This window comes from Mastomys coucha, unplaced genomic scaffold, assembly GCF_008632895.1.
Source record: "Mastomys coucha isolate ucsf_1 unplaced genomic scaffold, UCSF_Mcou_1 pScaffold15, whole genome shotgun sequence".
In the NCBI taxonomy this organism is placed as follows: Eukaryota; Metazoa; Chordata; class Mammalia; order Rodentia; family Muridae; genus Mastomys; species Mastomys coucha.
In genome coordinates this window covers 49,457,561-49,480,170 of record NW_022196897.1, presented here as the reverse complement: position 1 = coordinate 49,480,170, position 22,610 = coordinate 49,457,561, and the positions used below count along the sequence as shown (strand labels likewise).

The following is a 22,610-nucleotide window of genomic DNA, read 5'->3' as shown; positions in this document are numbered from 1 at the left end:
GTTCATATTGTTGTTCATGCTAAGGGGCTGCAAACCCTTCAGCTCCTTGGGTCCTTTCTCTAGCTCCTCCAATAGGGAGCCTGTACTCAGTCCAATGGATGGCTGTGAGCCTCTACTTCTGTATTAGTCGTGTACTGTCAGAGCCTCTCAGGAGACAGCTATCTCAGGCTCCTGTCATCCAGCACTTGTTGACATCCACAATAGTGTATAGATTTGATGACTGAATATGGGTAGGACTCCCAGTTGGAGCAGTCTCTGAATTGTCCTTCCCCAACTATGATTTTTTAATTTCAAAATTTATCACACATGGTATATACTCAATTGTGTGCCTACAACTCTATCTTTTCTTTTACATCCTAACATAGGCAGCTATATGTGATAAAATATGCTTCATAGACTTTTCTGTTTGGTATATTAATTTTTTTAAACATTTACTCCTCAATTCTGGTCATAGTAACCATTATTCTTGAGTGTTATCCTGCTTCTATACTCAACCTGCTTGGACCTAAATCTATAAGTAGTTTGTAAACTTATGTGGGTGTGAATCTTAACATGAAAAAAAACACACAGAAAAATAAAGGGAGTCCGGGTCAGAAAGATAAGGGGAGTTGGGGGTGTGAAGATGAATGAGAGGAAGCTAAAGGACACATGCCCGTGTGGAGGGTGACAGTCTCTGTGTGGAGGGTGACAGTCTCTCTCTCTGTGTGGAGGGTCACAGTCTCTGTGTGGAGGGTGACAGTCTCTGTGTGGAGGGTGACAGTCTCTGTCTGGAGGGTGACAGTCTCTGTGTGGAGGGTGACAGTCTCTGTGTGGAGGGTGACAGTCTCTCTCTGTGTGGAGGATCACCATCTCTGTGTGGAGGGTCACAGTCTCTGTGTGGAGGGTGACAGTCTCTCTCTGTGTGGAGGGTGACAGTCTCTGTGTAGAGGGTGACAGTCTCTGTGTGGAGGGTCACCGTCTCTGTGTGGAGGGTCACAGTCTCTATGTGGAGGGTCGTGTGGAGGGTGACAGTCTCTGTGTGGAGGGTGACAGTCTCTCTCTGTGTGGAGGGTCACAGTCTCTGTGTGGAGGGTCACAGTCTCTCTCTGTGTGGAGGGTGACAGTCTCTGTGTGGAGGGTACAGTCTCTCTCTGTGTGGAGGGTCACCGTCTCTGTGTGGAGGATCACAGTCTCTGGGCATTCGACCCTGTGGTACCTGAGGAAGTGTAGACACGGCTATGTTAGCCTTGAGCCACCCAGACATTCTCTTCCCTGCCTTAGCACTCTCTTCTTCTGTTGGCCGTTGCTGTCAATTTGGCTTAATATGTTTTATAGAAATTTGTATTGTATGCCAATTTTAAAGTCGGATTTCACATAAAAAACAGAAGACTTGGGCTTTTTAATAAATGCTTCTTTACAAAGAATTTGTCACAGCAGCTTCTTATTTCCTAGTACTAAAAGTAGTCTCTTCTGGCCGCCAGAACAACTTGAACAGAACTTTATTTTCTCACAGTTCTAAGGTTTGGAAGTCTAAGATCAAAGTGCCAACTTGTTTCTTTCTGTAGACTTCCTTTGGCCTTCAGGCCACTGTAACCTTGCTGGACCTTTCCCTTGTGTAGGTTTGTCTCTGGGGTTGCTTCCTTGTCTTATAATGACACCAATACTTCTGGATTAGAACTCTGCTATTGTGATATCATGTAACTTTAATTACATCTTTAAAAAATGTTTTAAATACAATCTCATTGGTGTTGCCCTTCAACTTTGAACCTTTAAAAATTTTATTACATATTTATATGTTTTATTTATTTATTATTTATTAATTCATTTGTTTGGTGTGTATGTGTGTGTATGTGTGTGTGTGTGTGTATGTGAGAGAGAGAGAGAGAGAGAGAGAGAGAGAGAGAGAGAGAGAGAGAGAGAGAGACTTCTAGGTCCTACTTCTTCCACTAAGTGGGTCCCATGATAGAACTCAGGTCATCAGACTTGGAGGCAAGCACCTTTAATGTTGAGCCATCTCACTAGCCTTCACATTGGCACTTTTTAGGGGACACAATTCCACTTATAACAGCATAAGAAGAATGATCAATAACACCTTCTTTGAGATGATGTCTGAACTAACAATTTAAGAACAAAAGGGTAAAAGCTCATGACAAGCCCTCATTACAGGGAAAATAAAGTACAAAGTCCTTGACTCAGGAATGCTTTTAGAAAGCTCATGAAACCAGAAAGAACTATGAATCCAGAACTGTTTCAAAGAATTAGCAAAGAAAATATAATTACACGTAGAAAAAGATATTATATAAAAATATATTACTATTAACATGTGTTACTAATTAATAATAGCTACTTATACCTTCTATAATGTACTACAGAAGGTTTTGAATTCATAAATAGTTTAAATAGAAAAGAAATTAGTATCTTGTAAAAAGAAAAATTTCAATGCTGTGTTTAGACAGAAATATTATTATTATTATTATTATCATTATTATTATTATTATAACTCTAACTGTTGTCACTCACCAACTACTTTTTGTAAAATTCAATTTGGAGTAATGCAACAATTTTGAAAGAAGATGTAAATGTTTTCAAGATTTGTCCAGTATTAACATTACAGTATTAACATTCATCTGCCTGAGATTTCCAAAGAAAATTCTTGTAAACCTTCCATACGGACAACCAATCACATACCTACCTTCAGAAAAATATTAATCAGGCTCTAAAGTTCAAGTTGAGGACATGGAAAAGCAAGCCAGATTTTCTTTTTAAAGCCATAGTAGGTCCAACTGGGGATTTAAGTATGGTAGAAGTCAACACAGTAGGTACAACTTAAGTATAGTAGAAATCAAATCAACACGGTAGGTACAAAGTGAAATGGTTTCTTTATAGGTCAACCAATCAAATACAAAATCTCCCCTTTCTTTACTACTCATAATACTCAAAGAAAAGAGCATATTGCTTATTTTTATAGCCTACTGAATTGATTGAAATGTTGTAGCAAAATAGAATAACTCATAATCTTTATCTACCTTTATTCCTATTCACAATTAGAAGAATAACAATAAGATCTGAATTGATTTTATGCAAACCAGGATTTTATATTTGGCAGAAAAGTTAATGTACTAGGCTTTTTTAAAGGAATAGAGCAAAACACTCACATGGTCAAAACCAAAAGGAAGCAAGCAAGCACCCAGGCACGTTAGATGAGACAAGTTGATCCAATAATTTAAGATATTAAAACTCACTCTCCCCCAGGGTAATAGAAGACTGGAATGGTACTATAATATCTAAAGAAACTGAGTAAGCTGGTGTGTTGCCATCTGTGTGCAACCCCAAGACTCCAACCAGAGGGTCCAAGTCATGAGTCTGAAGTTCAACAACACAGGCCTGTGCTGTAAGCTGTGACCTTGTCTCAAAACTCTAAAAAGAAGAGATTGAGTTAGTACTTTTAGTACTCCACCCCTCAAAAAAATCTACTAAGCCCAGATGACTTCAACAGAAAGAGAGAGTTTCCAACTCATTCTAGATTCTAGAGGTCAGTGTTGTATGATATTAAAATAAGCAAAACAAAAAATCAAGAAGAAAGAAATAAAGTTTAATATACTTTATGACTGTAAATCCTAAAATTCTCAACAAATTATGATAGTAAACCAAATTCAGTGATATTTTAAAAGATTATGCATCAGAACCATGGGATTTCTCCCAAGAATAAAGGTTGTTTTAACATTTTAAAATTAATATAATAAGCTTTCTTAACTGAAAAAGCCACATTATCATTAGCATAAGTATAGATAGAGGAATTTAGAATATCTTGACCAATTTAATAAAAAAGGAAATATACAAGAGAGAAGGCATAGTGGTACACACCTACAATCAAAGCACTGGAGATACAGAGGCAGAAGAATTGCTGCAAGTTTGAGGCTAGCCTAGTCTTCTTAGCCAATTCCAGGCCAGCCATAGAGCAGACCTACTTTCAAAACCCAGAACAAGAAAAGAACAGAATCAACATATGAAGACATATTTATGAGGGGAATTTATAAGATTGGCTCTCATGACATAGTCTTGAGAGTAGAGTAATAGCTCTCTGCATGTGGGAGAGGCTGAGAATTTGATAGCTGTTGAGTCTACATGGCTGGATGTTTGAACATTCCCAATTGGATTCATGTAGAACTGCTAGTTTTCAGACCATGCTGGAAATGGGAAAAGTTGGGTTCAATGACAGTAACTATGGCAATGGTAACAGCAGCAATGCAGTAGATGCACTCACATGCAAGAACAGAAGCTGGGCAGGCAAAAGGGAGTTCTATGTTTCCCTCAGACTTCTTTATATGTGGACCACCCTTGAAGGTGATGGTGGCTATTCTAGGAGAAGGATTTCCCTTCTCAGTTAATCCTTCAAAACATACCATCACGGATATGCTCAGAGACACATGCTTAGTTCATTCCAAATCCAATCGAATTTGACAACCATGATTAATGAATAGTAAATACACTACCAGTGAAGGTTCCAGAAAGAAGATACAAATATGTGGGAAAGTATCCCAAGTTCAGTAATTAGAAGACCATATTTTTACGTGGCAACAGTTTCTAAATGTGTCTATAGATTAAAATCTATATTTATATTCTACATAATTTCAACAGAAATTGATAAATTGATCCTCAAACCCACAAAATAACCGAATATTACTGAAAAATAAAACCACAGGGACTTGTACTTCATACATCAGAAATAACTACAAAAAAACCTATGAAATAAAAACATCATGTTACTAGCACAAAAGAAGGTGTATGAATGTACAGGATAACAGTACAGAAGTAAAGCTTTATGCTGGAAGATGGCTCAGTGGGTAGAACTTACCCTGAAGCCTGGCAACCCACATTTGATATCCTGATGAAAGATATCAAGACTAGCACCACAACAGTGAAAAAGGCTGTTCACAAACGGGAAGACATATTTATGAAGAGTGTACCCAACAAACAAATTGTGGTCAGGGTCTATAAAGACTTTTAGCCACTCATAATAAGGAGGGAAATAAGTGACTGAAAGTCTGTCTGAGGAAGTACAGAGAAAATTAGCAAGTGCCTAATAAGAATGTGGATGGTGCTCAGCACAATCCATCACTAGAAAACTGCACATCAAAACCATAATGAAATGCCGCCAAGGAAATCACAGGAGAGTAAGTCATCCACTGAGACGCAGTGCGTAGAGGGAATGCAGGAAAACAGAATAGAGGGAACCTTAGCAGTTGGATTTTAGGCCTGACTGCTACTGCTAAACAAAGACTAAGGGAAAAGGGAAGGTCAAGGGTCACTCCCAATCATTTCAATGGAGGATTTGTAGAGGGCACCCAGTACCACTTATGGTGCAGAATCTGGATAAAGAGCATGGGGATTATTTCATTTTATTTATTCTTTCTTTCTGTTTTTTTTATTTCCTCCTCCTTCTCCCTCCCTCTCTCTCCATCTATCTTTGTGTGTATATGTGTAACCACTCTACCATTGAGCTATACCTCTAGCTCGATGTTCCATGAAGATGTTAAGAAGTTTCACAGACAGGACTGGAGTGCATAGAAGCGGGGTTGAACTTTGGTAGTGATCCTAGGGTGGGTTCCCGAAAATGTGTATTATCTTCAAAGAATGAAATAACTTCTGGATGTAGCTCTTCTTCAGCTCATATGCAGTAGCAATAAAGGAGCTACATCACAGTTTCAAACAGGAGTTAGAAGAAGAGGTCTTACCAAAGGAGACTGACACTTAAAAATAGACAAGGATGTTTTTGCTTATGAATCCCCACAAGGCTCTTGCATGCTTGCTTAGACTTTATACTGACCATGTTCCACGATCTTAAAAAAGTTTACAGTAGGAAAGCTTGATGCTTCTTCGTTTGAATGACTTGTTATTCAGTATAGGTGCTTCCTTCTGAGAGATGAAAACCTACTTCCCTCTTTGACTACTCAGTAAGTGCTCTACACTAGAGAGCTCTTAGCTCACAAACAGCTCAGATTTCTTTCCTGTCTTCTCACCTATGCTTTGGAGGACATCTGTTCTATGTGCTGTGTGTTATTTGGTTTTTGTTCTAGTTTTTATATTTGTTATTGTTTTACTACAAGTGTGCTTCCATGTTAAACTATAGTGGCAAAGTGCTCAGGCTCTATAATCTGATGGAGTTAAAGTCCAAGTTTGCAATGCATTCAGCATGCTAGTTGACCTCTCTAGTTTCCAATTCCTAACTTGCAAGTAGTGTTCACAACAGTATACACCCCAGAGGGGCGCTATGAAGGTTTAATACACTCATGTGTGAGAGTGCTTGCAACTTGTGAAAACTTAGTAAGTTGTAACATATCCTCTTCCTGACAGAAAATAGCTTCAGACCCTTTTTCAAAGTTGTCAGTCTTGACTCATATTTGATTTTAAATAGCTTTAAGTATATTTTTCATTCAGCTATTTCCTGAACTTATTCCTTTGGACCTTCTCCAGAAATAAGTATGACCCATGTGATGCTTAGAATAGAGCCTCCATTAAAACAGGCTTTTCACAAGCTGGCTAGGGGGTGGGACAGTGTTTGGGGGCCATTTGGCCTCCATAGTGTGGCCTTGTGGCATCAATCCCAACTCAATCATGAAAATGAGAACAAAAAGATCTGTTCGTCATTGTGTGCCTACTTAATATGGCCCACTCCTTCGCATGTTTCCTGAAAAATGTGAGCATAAAGCTTGGACGTTTCTACTCTGGTAAACACTCTCAATCTTTTAGGATTAGTCAATTAAATGGCAGACACAGTCTCATAAAGACACAAAGTTTTCAGAAAGAACTAGGGTGACAGCGGCTCATTACTTGCTTCTGAATCATTTCATGATTTGTAGTTTCTTAGATACATAATTGAACTAGCTTCCAGCTTCATTTAACATGTTCAAAATTCAAATAATTAAAGCATGGCTAATTAGGGCATTTAAGTGCTGTATGAGTAACCATGCTAAAGATGGGCCAAATTGAATTTATGGCCCAGCCAAGGATGAAGTGTTAAGTGGGCACGTGTCACTTGGTAGACAGATAGACTTTGACAGTTACACTCTATTTTGTTTAAACCAACAGAGTTTGCAACCACAAATGCAAAGCCTTTCTTCTAAAATCATCTAACCATTATATTCCAGCATCAGCCATTGTTTGGAAAATGATTATAAAATCCATTTACTCATACAATCATTTGAATAACAAAATGGTTTTTTTTTAAGATTTATCTATTTTATGTGTATGAGTACACTGCAGCTGTACAGATGGCCGTGAGCCATCATGTGTGTGGCTGCTGGGAATAATGAAATGTAAGGCGGCAGTGATCAAACTTGTTTAATATGTTTATTTTCATATATATTTTATGCTGGTTTACACATATAAGTGTGTGTGTGTGTGTGTGTGTGTGTGCGCGCACACACACACACACACACACACACCACAATCAATGACCAGGGTGCTTTCCCTGTGATCTTCCATTTAATCTGGAGCAGAATCATCAGCTTGCCTTTTCTTCTCTTCTTTTGGGTCTATAAAGTGGTTTATGCCTGAAGGAAATCCCACTGAGGGCAATGCACAGGATCATTTTATAAGAATATAAATGTTGAAAGATATCACCTACATTTCCTGAGAGCAATGATCCCTATGTAGGCTGGCAGAAACTATTCTCCATAACACACAGATTGCTACACAACCTTACAAGTTCCCAGAAATTTGTAGATCTAATGGTGTGTGGAGGGATACATTGAACAAAGCAGAGTTAGGAAAGCAAGCAAGAATTATCCAGAAGCTTGGAAAACATCACCAACTTCCAGACCTCACACAGAGGCTCCACTTCAGTGAGTTTGAATTTGAGAAAAACTAAGAATCTTTTTTTTTTTTTAATTTCTGTTGGCCTCCTTTAAATGTTTGTATTTTCTTGCTTATTTTTAATTTTTAATTTTTATTTATTTATTGGAGATGAGGTTCCACATCATAACCCAAGCTGGCCTGGAACTCACTTTTAACCTAGCTTGGCCACAGAGGCATAAGACTTCCTAGTGCTACGATGATAGGTAGAAGTGGCCATGCTGGGCTTCGGAAACTTGTTTTCTTTGTCTGTGACAGTACTGAAGAGTGAACCCATACCTTGTCCATATTAGACAAGTGCTCAAACTCCGAGTTATATTCATGGCCCCTTCATTTTTACTTTTTATTTTGATACAGTATCTCACTAAGGTGTCTAGGCTGACTGTGAATGTATTCAGTAGACTGTATAGGGCCTTGAACTTACTATCCCCTTACCTCAGAATGGCTAGGATTATAGAATAGTGCCACCTGGCATAGAAGTCTATTTTTTAAATAGCTCTCCAGATGACTCCAAGGACGAGTTAGGGCAAATATTTAAATACATCAACACAAAAGTGAAAGGTTATGTATATGTGTATGTATATGTTCATGTATATAGGTTACAATATGGATGGATATCTTTTTGAGAGAGAATGATCAAAAAACAAGGTAGCATAGTATCAATAAACTTATGTTTATTATTATTATTATTATTATTATCATCTAAAGATATTTCTTATATCTCTGCTTTTTGTAGAAGCAGGCACATATTAGTAAGAAAAATCAAACATGGCTCTGGATTCCTAGTTGGAGTCTTATGCCTTATGGAACTCATAACCAAACATGAAAAATACACATGTTCAATAATGCAATAGTGAATAAGCCCAACTCCAGTGACACTTTTGTAGTTCCAAGGATGGATTAGGTGACAAATGCTAGTGGATGCTGCATGTCCTGGTGCTACACTCATGATCTTTGTTGTTTTATTTCCACTCCAATGCAATTCGATTCAACCTCCTAGAGTAGAGATGGGATATCCATGGAGGTGAAGACACTCAGCAAATCCCATCTGGAACAGAACACCCATTGCAAATTCTCCCTGTTCAACCATGGATGGATGTAACTGGGCCCAGCCTAACATCAACATAGCTATGCTTCACATACGCTTAGCCTGCAAAGGTCACATGAGACTCAAAATGTCCTTACTACCCAGTCAGTCTGTGCCGCGAGCCTTCTCCTGTGTCTACACACATATACGTTGTGCATTATTCTTGTTGGAGATAAATACTGTTCTCATGGCAATTAGTAATATGATTAATGCTATTTAAATACCTTACTGATATTTTGAGCCACAATATGGCATATGCCAAGTTCTCTAAATAGATTGTTGACATTTACAACTACTGTGTGCCCATATACATAAGTGACTAACTAGGAAATCATATGAAATATTCTATCAAGCACAACCTTTCTGTATCATGTAATTTCAAGATTTCAAAGAGAGAATAATAAACCCTGGGCATATTTCTGAGAAATCAAAAAAAAAAATACCAGGTGACCGATAATGATATGAAAGAGAAAATGTCTGGTTTATAAAAACCTTTTGGAAATTTGGCCCTAGGTGAAGTTTTGGCACTGGTTTTATTTACAATCCTGTGTTAGTTAAGGAGCAATCCAGGAGTAACTGATGCATTTTGTTACACTAGAATACAAGTGCATTTTCATTCTGTGCACTACACAATAGGCTCAGCTAGATCTGCCTGGATAGAACTACGGTTTAGTACATGTTCAACAATTACACAAACAAAAAGCTCCAGGGATCAAAGTACTTGGGAAACATTGATCTAAATAATTTTTAGAAGGACTAGCTAGACAACTCAGTGGGTAAGATATTTAAGAAATATCTTATAAAGTCAAGGGACCAATGTCTGGATTCCTAGCACCGACATGAAGGCTGAGCACTGGTAGCTAGCATTTGCAACCTCAGTGTTTTAGATAGAGTAGAGGCAGAAGGACACTGGGGACTTGACAGCCAGAGTAGAGAGCTCAGGTTCTTTGAGAAACCTTTTCTCAGTAAATAAGACAGAAGATAAAGAAAAACTCCAACATCAACTTCTGGCATCCGTGTGTGTGTGTTTCTGTACACACACACAAACACAGACACAGACAGGCAGACAGATACACACACACACACGGCACAGATGCAGACACATGTGAAAGGTGCATTATTTAAAGATTACTACTGGGCCAAGGAGACAGTTCTGCTGCTTCTGTGAAGTCATAGAGACCTGAGCTCAAGTCCTCAAATTTCATATTAAAGAAATTCCAGGGATAGTCCTGTGTGCCTGCAACACCAGTTTTGCAGAGGGTCAAAAAGATGTAGTGTTGTAGATGGTGAGACAGGAGGATTGTTGGACCTTTCTGGTGGACACCTTAGCTTTAGTTTTAAAGAGAGATGGTGTTTCAAAGGACTAAGGAAGAAAGGAAGAAGCAAGATATTCAACTTCTGACTAGTCGAATCTCATCTATACACAGGAAGCACACACACAGAGACAGAGAGAGAGAAAGAGAGAGAGAGACAGAGACAGAGACAGAGAGACAGGCAGACAGACAGACAGACAGACAGAGACAGAAAGAGAAAGAGACAGAGAGACAGAGAGAATTGGAAGCAAGGTGAGGCTTTAAATGCTTAATACCTTGCCAATAAAGGACCTTCTTCCCCAAGGGTCCACATCCTAAATATTTTGTAATCTCCCCAACAGTGCCAGATGCTGAGGACCAACTATTCAAACACTTGAGCCTTGTAGGAAACATTGTTTTTTCTTTTAAACCACAATAGCAATAAAAACCATGGTCACATCAAATGTGTGGATCATATACACACCTGTGAGAATATGGGAATATTCTCTCGCCTCACATTTCCGAGTGTAACCTAGTATGGCTGACTGGGATCGTCAGTGTCTTCTAGTCAGATCCCTTATTTTTATGTGAGCAAGCTAGGGCTTAGGAGATTCACCAGAGTAATATAGGGAACTAGTGGAAGAATACATAACCACCCACTCATACTTATCCTTCCTTTCATATATATCCATTCAATGGGTGCTTATTAAATGTCTGTACATCCTAGACACCAAAGATATGATGACAAATGAAATAAGGTGGTGTCTTCAGGTTTACGGCAACGGTTTGGGTTGCATAGGAATTATAGAGCCATTAATAAAAGTCACTCAAATACACTTGTAATTAATTTCAAAGACAATTTCTCTAAAATAAAATAACATATGCTTTGTGATTGTGACAATACAATCTGACTTGAAGGAGAGGGTCAGGGGTGGGCTTCTCAGAAGTAAAAGAATAAAATTAAACATTGAAGCCTAAATGGAAATCCTAAGGCAAAGAAGGAGGGTAGAAAGAGGTACAGAAGCCCTCCAAAGAGACAGGGGTGTTGTGGTAGTTCAAAAGAGAAGAGTTCTCCACAGTCCCCTGGATTTGAACATATGTTCCCCAGTAGGTGGCGCTGTTCGAGGCGGTTTAGATGGTGCAGCCTTGCCGGAGGAAGTTGGTCACTGGAGGTGGGCTTTGAGATAAAAGCCTCATGTGACTTCTAGTTTGCACTCTCTTCTTCATGCTTTCATTTAAAAGTGTGAGGTCTCAGCTACCTGGTCCTGTTGCCATCCTGTAACTTGTTGACATTCCTTCCAGCTACAATGGGCTCTTATCCCTTTGAAATCATAAAACCAAGCAGCCTTCCTTAAATTGCCTTTGTCGTGGCAGTCTATCCCAGCAACAGAAAAGTAACTAATGCAGGTGTTTATGGGCTAGAAATAAAGTCCAGCTTGTTTGGGGTCAAAAAAGTAATGAGGGAGGAGCAGGAAAGACTGATGGAAGAGGCTGTCCTAGACCAGGCAGAACCTGTAGTCCATGTTTAGAATTTTATCTTTATAATGAGAGTCATGGCAAGCTATGCAAGACTGTTAGCAGAAGGATAATATTATGGTTCTCATCTTTAACAGTTTTATTTTCACCTGGGTGAATGCCAGACTCATAAATGCTATTTTGAGGTATTGGGCTTTCCTGTAACTTTGAGGTTCTAAGTGGTGTCCTAGAGAAAGGAGGAGGTGGGAGGTAGGGGTGATTGAAGCAGGTCCATGAAGGGACATTGGGAGGGCATCACCTTATTGCCTCTATGGCTTAACCTGGCTGCCTTAGGCCTCTCTAAGGAGCTTCTGAGGAGGAAATAATACTATGCTGAAAAATATAACAGCGTAGAAGGGTTCGCATGTAGAAGAAATTTACATGTGGTTTGAAAGGCTAACCATTCCATGAATTTACATAAAATTTTATGATATTAATGTGGTACTCCTTGTCCAGTTTTTTTTTTTTTTTTTTTTAAAGTGTATATCAGGACTAAGAAAATTGTCTGAATTAGCTAGGGCCTTTCTTAAAAATTCAGAGGGTAAGAATGCTGGATGATTTCACTCAACCATGTGGGATTCTAAAATGTATCCTTGAAAGAAATGAATAGAAAGCCAAGCCAAGCTTTGCAAAATAGGAAATGTGGCCGAGTAAAGAGAAGGGTTTGGGAAGCTCAGAGCTGTGTCTGAGCTTGGCTGTTCAAGTCCCTTATGTAAGGTCTGAAGCTGTTGAAACTTTACTTCCTGTCCTAGAAGTCCTTGACGGGTTTGTTTTACTGCTGGAAGATAGTGTCCCAGCTGTTTTACAATCTTTGCCTTCCTCCATGCAATCTCCCCACCTACCCACCCCCCCGCCACACACACACACACACACACACACACACACAGAGAGAGAGAGAGAGAGAGAGAGAGAGAGAGAGAGAGAGAGAGAGAGAGAGAGAGAGAGAGAGAGAGAGAGAACTTGCCCCCAGCTGTCAGCAAACCAACGTTTATTCAGGAGTTAAGTAGGCACTTGGCAATGGCAGAGAGCCTACGGTTACCTGAGGATGAGCAGGTGAAGAACACGTTTAGAATTTAGTTGGGCAGTTAACCTTGTTGCTAATTATATGTTTCTTCCTCCCTTCTAAGTTTACAACCCTGAAGGAAACACGAGGAGAGCTCTTACCCTGAAGGATATTTTAAATGGAACATTCTCATATAAAACATATTTTCCAAACTGGATTTCAGGTAAATGGATCATGTTTTCTGGGTGTTTGTAAAATGTATATTCTTTTCTTGTTGGTGTGAAGAAGGCTCCTTTATACTAGCTAGAGCTACTGCTTACCAATTGAAATGAACAAAGATGGATTATTAGGACTATTCATGGAAATTTCTTATACTACAATTCATTCTGGGCTTGCACAATTGTTATGAAGCTACCTGGAATCTTAGCAGGAAAGCAGAAGTTAGGAGTGCTGTGTGGGAATATTGTCAGTAAATAACATTGTTCTTGGGAGTAAGAAGCAGAGCCCCACCTAGGGGATATCAAGAGAATTTGACCCAGTTGGAGCATCTATCATTATTCTTAACAATCGAAGGACAAGACAGTTCCCTATGAGCTAGAGACAGGACTGAAGGAGCTGAAGGGATTTGAAGCTCTTTAGGAGGAATAACAATATGAACCAACCAGAACCCCCAGAGTTCCCAGGGACTAAACCACCAACCAAAGAATACCCATGGAGGGACCCATGGCTCCAGCTGCATATGTAGCAGAGGATAGCCTAGTCAGCCATCAATGGGAGGAGAGGCCCTTGATCCTGTGAAGGCTTTATATCCCAGTGTAGGGGAATACCAGGACAGGGAAGCTGGAGTGGGTGGTTTGGTGGACAGGGGTTGGGGGAATGGGGTAGGGGATTTTCAGAGGGAAAAGCAGGAAAGGGGATAGCATTTGAAATGTAAATAAAGAAAATATCTAATAAAAGGAAAAAGAGAAAAAAAAGACAGTTCCCCCCTGACAAAAATACCTTTAAGGGTTAGAGAAATGATACTCATAGCTGTTGTAATTAGAGCATGGTCAAAGAAATGGTGAGGTTAAGTGGGTGACATTATACTTGTGTGTATAAAGAGTCATTTACCAAGATAGAGTATTGCCATTTTTCTTTTTAAAAATGAACATCTATGTAAAGTATTTGCTGTGCTAAATCAAAACAAAGGACAATTACATTTATTTTCATTATTGTAAAAGAAACTTGCCATTTTAAACTAGTTTGTTCCCTTTGTAATTCAGACAAAATAAAATGTTATTTATGAGCACCCTGGATCAGTTAGGACAGGGATGCCCTGGTAAATGCGCCATCTTTATGAGATTCAGAGGAGACATTTTTTTCCCTCCCATCATTAGCTTCTATGTGCTGGACAGGGAGGAGGACAGGGTATATCTGTGGAGCAGAGAAGGTTCTTTTATTGTAAATATCATCTTTAAGAGCAATCACTTTCTGTTTTGCTTTCTTTTGTATTTAAAGAACAAGAATATCTTCATCAATCTGAGGATGATAACATAGTATTTTATAATGTTGAAACAGGAGAATCATATATCATTTTGAGTAATAGCACCATGGTATGTATCAGCATCGTCCGACTCCCTCAGAAACCTTTGCAAGCATCCCACCAACCCAAGGCCACATTCAAATTCTTAGTAGTGATCTGGATACAGCCCATCTTCCTACCCCCATCCCCTGTGCCTTCTTTTAGGCACACCGAGCCACTGCCCTCTTCTTCTGCTTTACCCCATAATACCCTTTTCCCCTCTGTGTGGCATCAGATATAAATTAGGAACCCAGAGTTGAGTGAACTGAGATTCAACACCTGTCATTAGTATGAAACTTTGGGTAATATAATAACCCTAGCTTGTTATATCTCAGTTACTTGTACTACAAAGTGAGACCAATAATGCTCTTCAGGTTAACATAAAAATTAAATCAAGTAAAGTGCTTAGGACTTTCCTTAACATAGAATAAATGCTCAATAAAAGGCAGCTGTGATGTTTGGTTCATGCTGGTCTCTCTTCCTGCGTTTTCAAGCCTGCTGCATCTCTACCCTCAAAGGCCTACTAATCTTTCAAACTGAGCTTAAAGGATTGCCCTGTAGTCTCTGTAACCAATTATCATCTTGTTTCAATTCCATCACCCCTCCCTTCACCCTTTTGCAATGTTATACTGAATCATTTCTATAACTTTTTAATTTGCTCTGTCAGTCATTTCTGAGATTTAATATTATATGCTCCCAAAATTGTATTTTTTAATGTTATTACATCCTCCTATAGGGTCTAGTAATTTCCCTCCTATGCAGTAGGTATGGCATCTACTTTTTGAAATTGCACTGAAAATGATATGATATCACTTTAAATTTTATGACAAATATTTTTTCTATGTTCTAACCAACTTCTTCATATTTCAGAAAAGTGTGAATGCTACAGATTATGGTTTGTCACCTGATCGGCAATTTGTATATCTAGAAAGTGATTATTCAAAGGTATCAACTATTTAATTTTGATAAACACATATATATAATTACTTCTCCCATTAATATACAGATTAGTATATTAAAATTTAAATTTGTGTAAGAAATTTTAAATGAAGCTAGGGGAGGAGGTTCCTACCAGAAGGAGTCTATATCTATCTCTAAAAATGTAAAAAAAAAATCAATAAATCCATAAAGCATAGCAAGAACACACACAATAATTTAACATATTTTTTTAAGTCTGACTATCTGGTTATTCTCAAGTAGCAGCAAACAGTTTTTTCTGAGATAAGGAAATCTTATTTTGGGATACTGATATGCATCAGTAACAGAGTTATATTGTTTTGTTTGAGAACTCTTTGACACCATAACACATTGGTTAATTCTTGCTCAGTGTAACCCCCCCCCAAAACTATACTGATATTCCCAAGGGAAGAATCATGTGTAGCATATTAAGTCACATATTCAAACAGGTGTATATGGCTACTATTCCAAAGAAGAGGGCTCGGATTGTGCATTGAAAGTCCCCTCCTTTAGTGTGACTGACACTTAGGAATAAAAAATGGTAGATGACTGACAACTATTTCACTTTTCTGTCCATGTGTGGCAAATACACAAAGCAACTCATTACTTTCAAATTAAAATTCTAATAGCTCTTCTGAGAGCAGGAAAGTTTTGACTACATTTTTCAGATCTCCCTTGAGGTGAAGTTCCTAGTGAGCTTTCCTTCCTATTCAGATGGGAAAGTCATTCTGAGCACCACCAGGATGCTCAATCAGGGGCCTATTCTCCAGCAGTCCGAGTCCTTAAGACTCAAATCCTCAGAAATGTGCATTTCAGCCTAGCAGAGCATATCAAGGGACTGAAAGCCCTTCAAGACACAGAATCCAAAACAATGCTTGCTTTAGTCACTGAACCCAGCACATCCTCAAGGCGATACAAGATGGCTTTGTTCAGGAGGATTATTAAGATAAGTGCTCCTATTTATTTTCCAAGTTCTATGATTTATATACACGTGGCTAAAGAAAGGAAGACACTTTGTAACAGGATGTTGGGTGAAATTCCTGCTGAGCTGTTTTAAAGAGTCGTATCCTTTTCAGAGACTTCTGCAGACCCTAGAGGCTATGAGCATCACAGGGGAGCATCCAGAGAAACATTCTGAGGACAAAGTGTGTCAAAGATGAGCTTTTTTATACTGTGAAATGACTTTGGGTATGTTTTTTAATGGAGTGAAGTTTAGGTAACGCTGAGGTGCCCCCTGGACCTGGACAAACAGCACACAAGTACACAGTACACGTACACGAAACCTTGCTTTGCACTGAAACAGATCTGTCCTAGAGCCCAGTGAGCATCTATCACTGTAATATTATTTGAATGAGCTTTTAAAGCTTTGACCTCTGTCTTTGCCTCTCTCCCTAACAGCTCTGGCGATATTCATACACAGCGACATACTACATCTACGACCTCCAGAATGGGTAAAACGCCACTACATTAATGTAGCTTACCTCTAAGACTTCTGGCTCTGATTCAGGTTTAAGACTACATGATCTTGTTACTGATAGTATGTAATTTGAAATATATGTCAATCCACAGAACAGGACAACCTTCCTAAGACATATTCACCTTTTTATTCTACTACTATTATGCATTTTATATACAAAAGATCTTTAAACTTTCTAATTTCAAATAGAAAAATATAGATGTGCTATTTATGGAAATAAATACATGTAATAAAAAGGTTTTTTAAAATGCATGGTAATGCAACTATTTTGAGGAAGGAACCTACCACGTTAGAAATATGCAGGAGAAAGGAGTGACAGTAATAGCCATTGTCTGTATACATAGACCACTCATTAATTTAAACCTGATGGTTTTTAAAAATGACAAAATGCTTACATTAATGCTTAAAGTGTTAAGTAACTCTTAATTGCCATTTATATATTCTTCCAATGTAAACTTCAACTACATAAAGCAATTAACATTAAAAGGAAAACATGAGTGTCTAGGAAGGTTGAAGGAAGAGTATACAATGGCTTCCAGGCAGAGAACACAAAGTGTTAAAAACAATCCGCAAGTATTTTTCACATCAACTGATTTAGAGGAGAGCTGCCTCCGGAGGAGGATGGATAACCTTAGAGAGGAGTTGGGAACTGGAAACAGGGCAACAAGAACTAGGTAACCACTTAGAAGAGTTTAGACCTATTTTTGATGACAAAAGGAAATCCCTGAAGGATTTTACAGGAAATGACACGATCAGATTTGTACTTTAGAAAACTCACTCTGGCTAATTGAGGAAATGGATTAGTATAGTTACTCATCTTAATATGATACCCTCTTTGCTGTTATATAAAAAGTAAGAATAATTACATGGCTTGCAGAGGTATTTAAAAGCCTCTTCTGGTCTACTGCTCCTTTTGTCAAACAAAGAACAAAATATTTTTTTGTCATCTCCTTATTTTAAATGTTCAGGGAAGAAACAAGACCTGCTTTTTAAAAACATAGTCTCAGTTGATCTAATGTATTTGGAGTCTCTTTTCTGTTTCAATACCACCATTAGGCAAGAAGTATTCACAGAGCTCTATAGCCTGAAAAGCATATATAGAAAAAATGCAAATGAGCTCTAGGAACCAAGCTTACTCCTAAGAACCCTTCAGTCTGCCAAGATGGGAATTGGAGCCCTGCAGAACAGTTTGGTTTGGGCTTTAATCATGCCCTTTTTTTTTTTTACCATTTCAGAACTCTTAATGTTGAAGCCTACAAAACTGAAAAGTATGCAAATAAAGATATTTCAAGATCAAATGATGATCATTAATTTCTTAACAATGGCTTAGATAAGATTTATGTCTTGCAACCGTATTTCCCATTTAGCTTTTTTGTAGTAAATCTAGTTAAACCACTGGTTTGTTTTTTTTGTTTTTTGTTTTTTGTTTTTTGTTTATGTGTAAACCTATGTGTGCGTTTCCTACTTTTTTCACAACTATTTAATTTCCAGATATTTTCGACCAGGTAAAACAGTATCATTTTAGTCTGAGATGACAAATTGGTTGAAACTCAAGTTTTGCTTAAATACCACTATTACTACTTGTCTGCATCTGAAGATTATTAAAATCTCTAACCGAAAAGCTACTAGCAACTGATAACCATCATACAGGAGAAATACTTTTGTCCAGTAGAGTGACACTGGGTCTATCCGCCACACTCAAGGACAGGCCCTATACCCAGGAATAGTTGCTCAACACAAAGTGAATTCCATAGTTTTTGATGTTGTTGACTTTTTGTCTTATTTGTTAATTTTTATTTTCATTTTTTGTGCTTTTTGAGAGAGAGAAAGAGGGGGGGAGGGAGAGAAAGAGAGAAAGTTGAGTATGTGGAGAGGTAGAAAGAATCTGGGAAAATTATGTTCAAAATATATTGTATGAAAAAAATTAGTGAAGAAAAGAAAAATGTCTAGCAAAAAGTAATGAAGATAGTTCTGGCTTAAGCAAGGTGGGAATTTGTAGATGACAGCTTTGTAGATACCACCCTTTTCTCCATCTTTTATGTCATTAGTGATTCATAAAACCCAAAAATGGCAGCTCAGATGGCTCTCCAGTCATAAAGAGACATGCAGTTGGACTTGTAGACTGACATTGTTTATGCCATTGCATAGCTTAACTGTACTCCATGTTGAAAACTTAGTCAGTCAAAAGTAATATTAGAACATCAACTTGATACAGAATTATAAACCAGGTAAAGAATGTCTTTTGCCTCATTACCTTTGCTAGATCCTTACAGATCCACTGTACCTTTGCCTTCTTGTGCCTGATGTTCATGTATTGCCCTCTGGCTTCCAGAATTCCCATTTCAATGCAGCTCCATACCGTCCTTCCTCTGAAAGCATCACCCTTTCTGGTCAATTTTTTACCTCATTGCTAGGTATTGTTCTGTGACACAATAAATTCAACAAAGACAAAGTGTATTCCAGGTCTTTCCAGGTGTCCAAATGTGAGGAAGCAAGCAAGGTAGAATTGATACAAACATGGGGCCCAAGGTATAGAGGCGGTTAGTGGAAACAAATGGGGTCTTTTCAAAATACCTTCTAACTAGTCTTAGGAGTAGATATTGCTTTGCTGTCCCACAAAACAGTCCTGATGAGACTACTACAATGATTTTCAAGCAGTCAACCTTTCAGCCTGGCAACTTGCGGTTCTTCAGTACATAAACATTTGATATGTTCTCCTTGAAAATCTCAAAGAGCTCCACAATGCAGTTCTCCTGGCTGAAGCCCACAGTGGGACGCAAAACATCAAAGTGAGAATTTTGGCCAATAGAATATCTGAAATTTCCCCATGGGTGGAGAACTTTGCAAGCCTGAGGCACACTGCCCAGTATACGATCTGTTTTTCAGTTTAGCTTGAGATCAGATGTTCCTTTCCTTTTCTGATTTCAAGTCAGATCCCTGGGGAGATTGTCAAATGGCATCTTATTTTCAAAAATTTGAAATTCATATGCATTCACAGAGATGGGGGTTGTGAATGAGAATGTGGAAGAGCACATATTAAACTGGAGCACAATTATAGAAACTCAGAGCTGGAAGGCACGTCAGCGACCATCTTAGTCTGGTGTGTGCAAATTTTACAGTCTCAGAGGTTAAATGACTTGAGCTTTATTTGAGGTCTGCCCAAGAACCAGCAATACAATTTTTAATTCATTCTCATCTCTCCGTGTCTCGTGGTTGTCTCCTATAAGACAGTGGGGCTCTATTAGGCAGCTTTGAGATGGCTCAGTCTGTAGGTGTATTACCCACTTACTTCACGGTGAAGGTCTGAAAACAGAGAAGTTAGGTGACTTAAACCACCAATGAGCAGATGGCAGCCACTCACTGAGCATGGCTTCAATGCCTTATTCCCATGTATTCCTCTTTTGAACTTGTAGAAGTGAAGATATTTCATACAGATGTCCTTAATTTTAATGGCTTTTTTACTTATTCTGTTTATGAAGATTTTTTTATATTGAACACCAAGAATTGTTGTGGTTTTACATATTTATTTTTTTCTGTCTTTCTTTCTAGGGAATTTGTAAGAGGATACGAGCTCCCTCGTCCAATTCAGTATCTATGCTGGTCGCCTGTTGGGAGTAAATTAGTAAGTGTTTAGATTATAGAAGTGTTTAATCATTTAAATAAAAGAAGAGCCATTTGATTTGGCCTTTGTTAAATTTCCCTGCCTAAAAGGAGAAAGAGAGAGAGAGAGAGAGAGAGAGAGAGAGAGAGAGAGAGAGAGAGAGAGAGAGACATCATGACTATTTCAGTGGCTAAAAACGGGAAGAGTTTGGATAAATTGAAACCCGTTTGAGAATTCCGCAAAATCTCGAGCTCATGGATAGACTTCTTTAAATATCGCAGTCAAAAACTTTATCCTTATACTCAGCCAGAATGCGTTGTGCCAGAAAACTCAGGAAAAATATGGTTTTCACAAGTTTCCCAGACTAGCTTCAGACAACATGAAATTTTGTCCAAGCTCTTATTTAAGGGCTCTAAATAAAGATTAGATCTGGCTAGCTATTAATATTCAGGGGTTTACTTGACTACCTGTCAATATGCACAATTACTTATTGGGTAATAAAATAACTGTATTGTAGTAGAAATTAATTCTTATTTGATGCAGATTTTTAAATCATAATTAATGTTAATGTGGGTTGATTATATTTTTTAACCTTATTAAATTATTTTAGTTGTGAATCATTTTGCATCTGAATTGCCAGTCCTTTAAAAGACAGTGGGTAAATAATTAAATATACACTGTTACTATATTTGTTAGGGAAATTTCCCTTATTGAGTGATTTTCTACCATTTTTAGGCATATGTCTATCAAAACAATATTTATTTGAAACAAAGACCAGAAGATCCACCTTTTCAAATAACTTACACTGGAAGAGAAAATAGAATATTTAATGGAATCCCCGACTGGGTTTATGAAGGTAAGCTATATTTCTTTTCTACTGCTGATATACTAGGCTTATAACTGAAAATGGTTTTCATACACAGTAGAAATTAGTTGAATGGAATCTTCTTTTAATGAGCTGGTTGTGCTTCTGAAAATAGGTTATATTAATATGTTATGGATAGAAGGAAGCTAATCTTAAAGAATCAAATCTTGTTAGAGACCATGAGAACCAACATTCATGAATGTCACCACAGTGTGGAGAAGATTTACACTCCAAGAAGTGTGCGCTCCTTAGCTGCTGAGTTGCTATCCAGTGTTTGTTTTGCTTAGGAAAGTTATCTTCCCTCCCCCACCCAAGCTAAACAACTTCATTATTTTGTAAGTAAATGTTCTTAATTTTTATATCAACACCCTCTTGAATTTTATCCTTATTCTAGATCATGAAGGACACAGGACTTAATTAGACTTTAAGAGATTGTCTAGTCTCTATTCCTCGAGTCCATTTCTTTAAGAAGATGTATGTATGAATGTATTTTTACACACACCTGCACAAGCACACACACACACACACACACACACTAACCTTGGTTGGAAATTTTCTTAGGGATAAAACTCAAGCTCTGTTGGTAATATCACTTGCCAGTCAAATCACAGCCTTCTTTGTCTACTTCAGGGATTGTCTACTTACTAGCCTGCTGTCTACTTATGGCTGTAGTATAGTCTGCTTGGGCGACTTTAGTTTAATTTTTAAATTGCTCTAAGGGGAAATTAATTATTACTGGTGTGTTTATTATTTATTTTAAATGTTACATTTCTGGTTAACAGCAATTACTAACAAGACTAATTGACATTTGATATAGAATGAAATTTAAACTGTTCCTCTTAATTCACAGTATTTTTTTTTAATAACCAAAGTATGGCATATGTTATATACACACTAAGAACATGATTTAAGTTAATAAATATTTGTTTAGAAGTATTAACAATGATTTTAAAAATACTCTATAATTATAAATAATACGTAAATTCTTATTTTTTCAGAGGAAATGCTTGCCACAAAATATGCTCTTTGGTGGTCTCCAGATGGAAAATTTTTGGCATATGTAGAATTTAATGATTCAGATATACCGATTATTGCTTATTCTTATTATGGTGATGGGCAGTATCCTAGGACTATAAATATTCCATATCCGAAGGTATGTGAGATGCTTTTAATAAAGGACTTCATCCCCTTGATGTCAAAAGGAGCAATCATGACCATGAATAGAGGTGGGATCAACACATTTGGAAAGCTTCTTGTCCTTGGATGTCATAAAGCAAACACTGTGCTGTGCTCTATTGTTTATGTGGACATCTGTTGCTTTGGACATCTGGTTATGCTGGAAGAAGTAGTCTTTGAAAAATCTATTGCAGAATCTTTGAAAAAAAACATATGGTCTAGATCATGGAGGAAAAACAAGCT

General features: G+C 37.9%; 1 protein-coding gene across 3 annotated transcripts in view; it reads left to right on the top strand.

Moving 5' to 3' along the window:
* Fap (fibroblast activation protein alpha) overlaps nucleotides 1-22,610 on the top strand; it is a 72,409-nt gene that overhangs the window by 5,311 nt on the left and 44,488 nt on the right. For all 3 annotated transcript variants that reach the window (XM_031370425.1, XM_031370426.1, XM_031370424.1), the window contains 7 exons: nucleotides 12,855-12,953; nucleotides 14,228-14,322; nucleotides 15,162-15,236; nucleotides 16,647-16,699; nucleotides 20,275-20,347; nucleotides 21,062-21,182; nucleotides 22,190-22,344. In XM_031370425.1, the coding sequence (XP_031226285.1) occupies nucleotides 12,855-12,953; nucleotides 14,228-14,322; nucleotides 15,162-15,236; nucleotides 16,647-16,699; nucleotides 20,275-20,347; nucleotides 21,062-21,182; nucleotides 22,190-22,344 (671 nt within the window). The remainder of the gene's footprint in view (nucleotides 1-12,854; nucleotides 12,954-14,227; nucleotides 14,323-15,161; nucleotides 15,237-16,646; nucleotides 16,700-20,274; nucleotides 20,348-21,061; nucleotides 21,183-22,189; nucleotides 22,345-22,610) is intronic.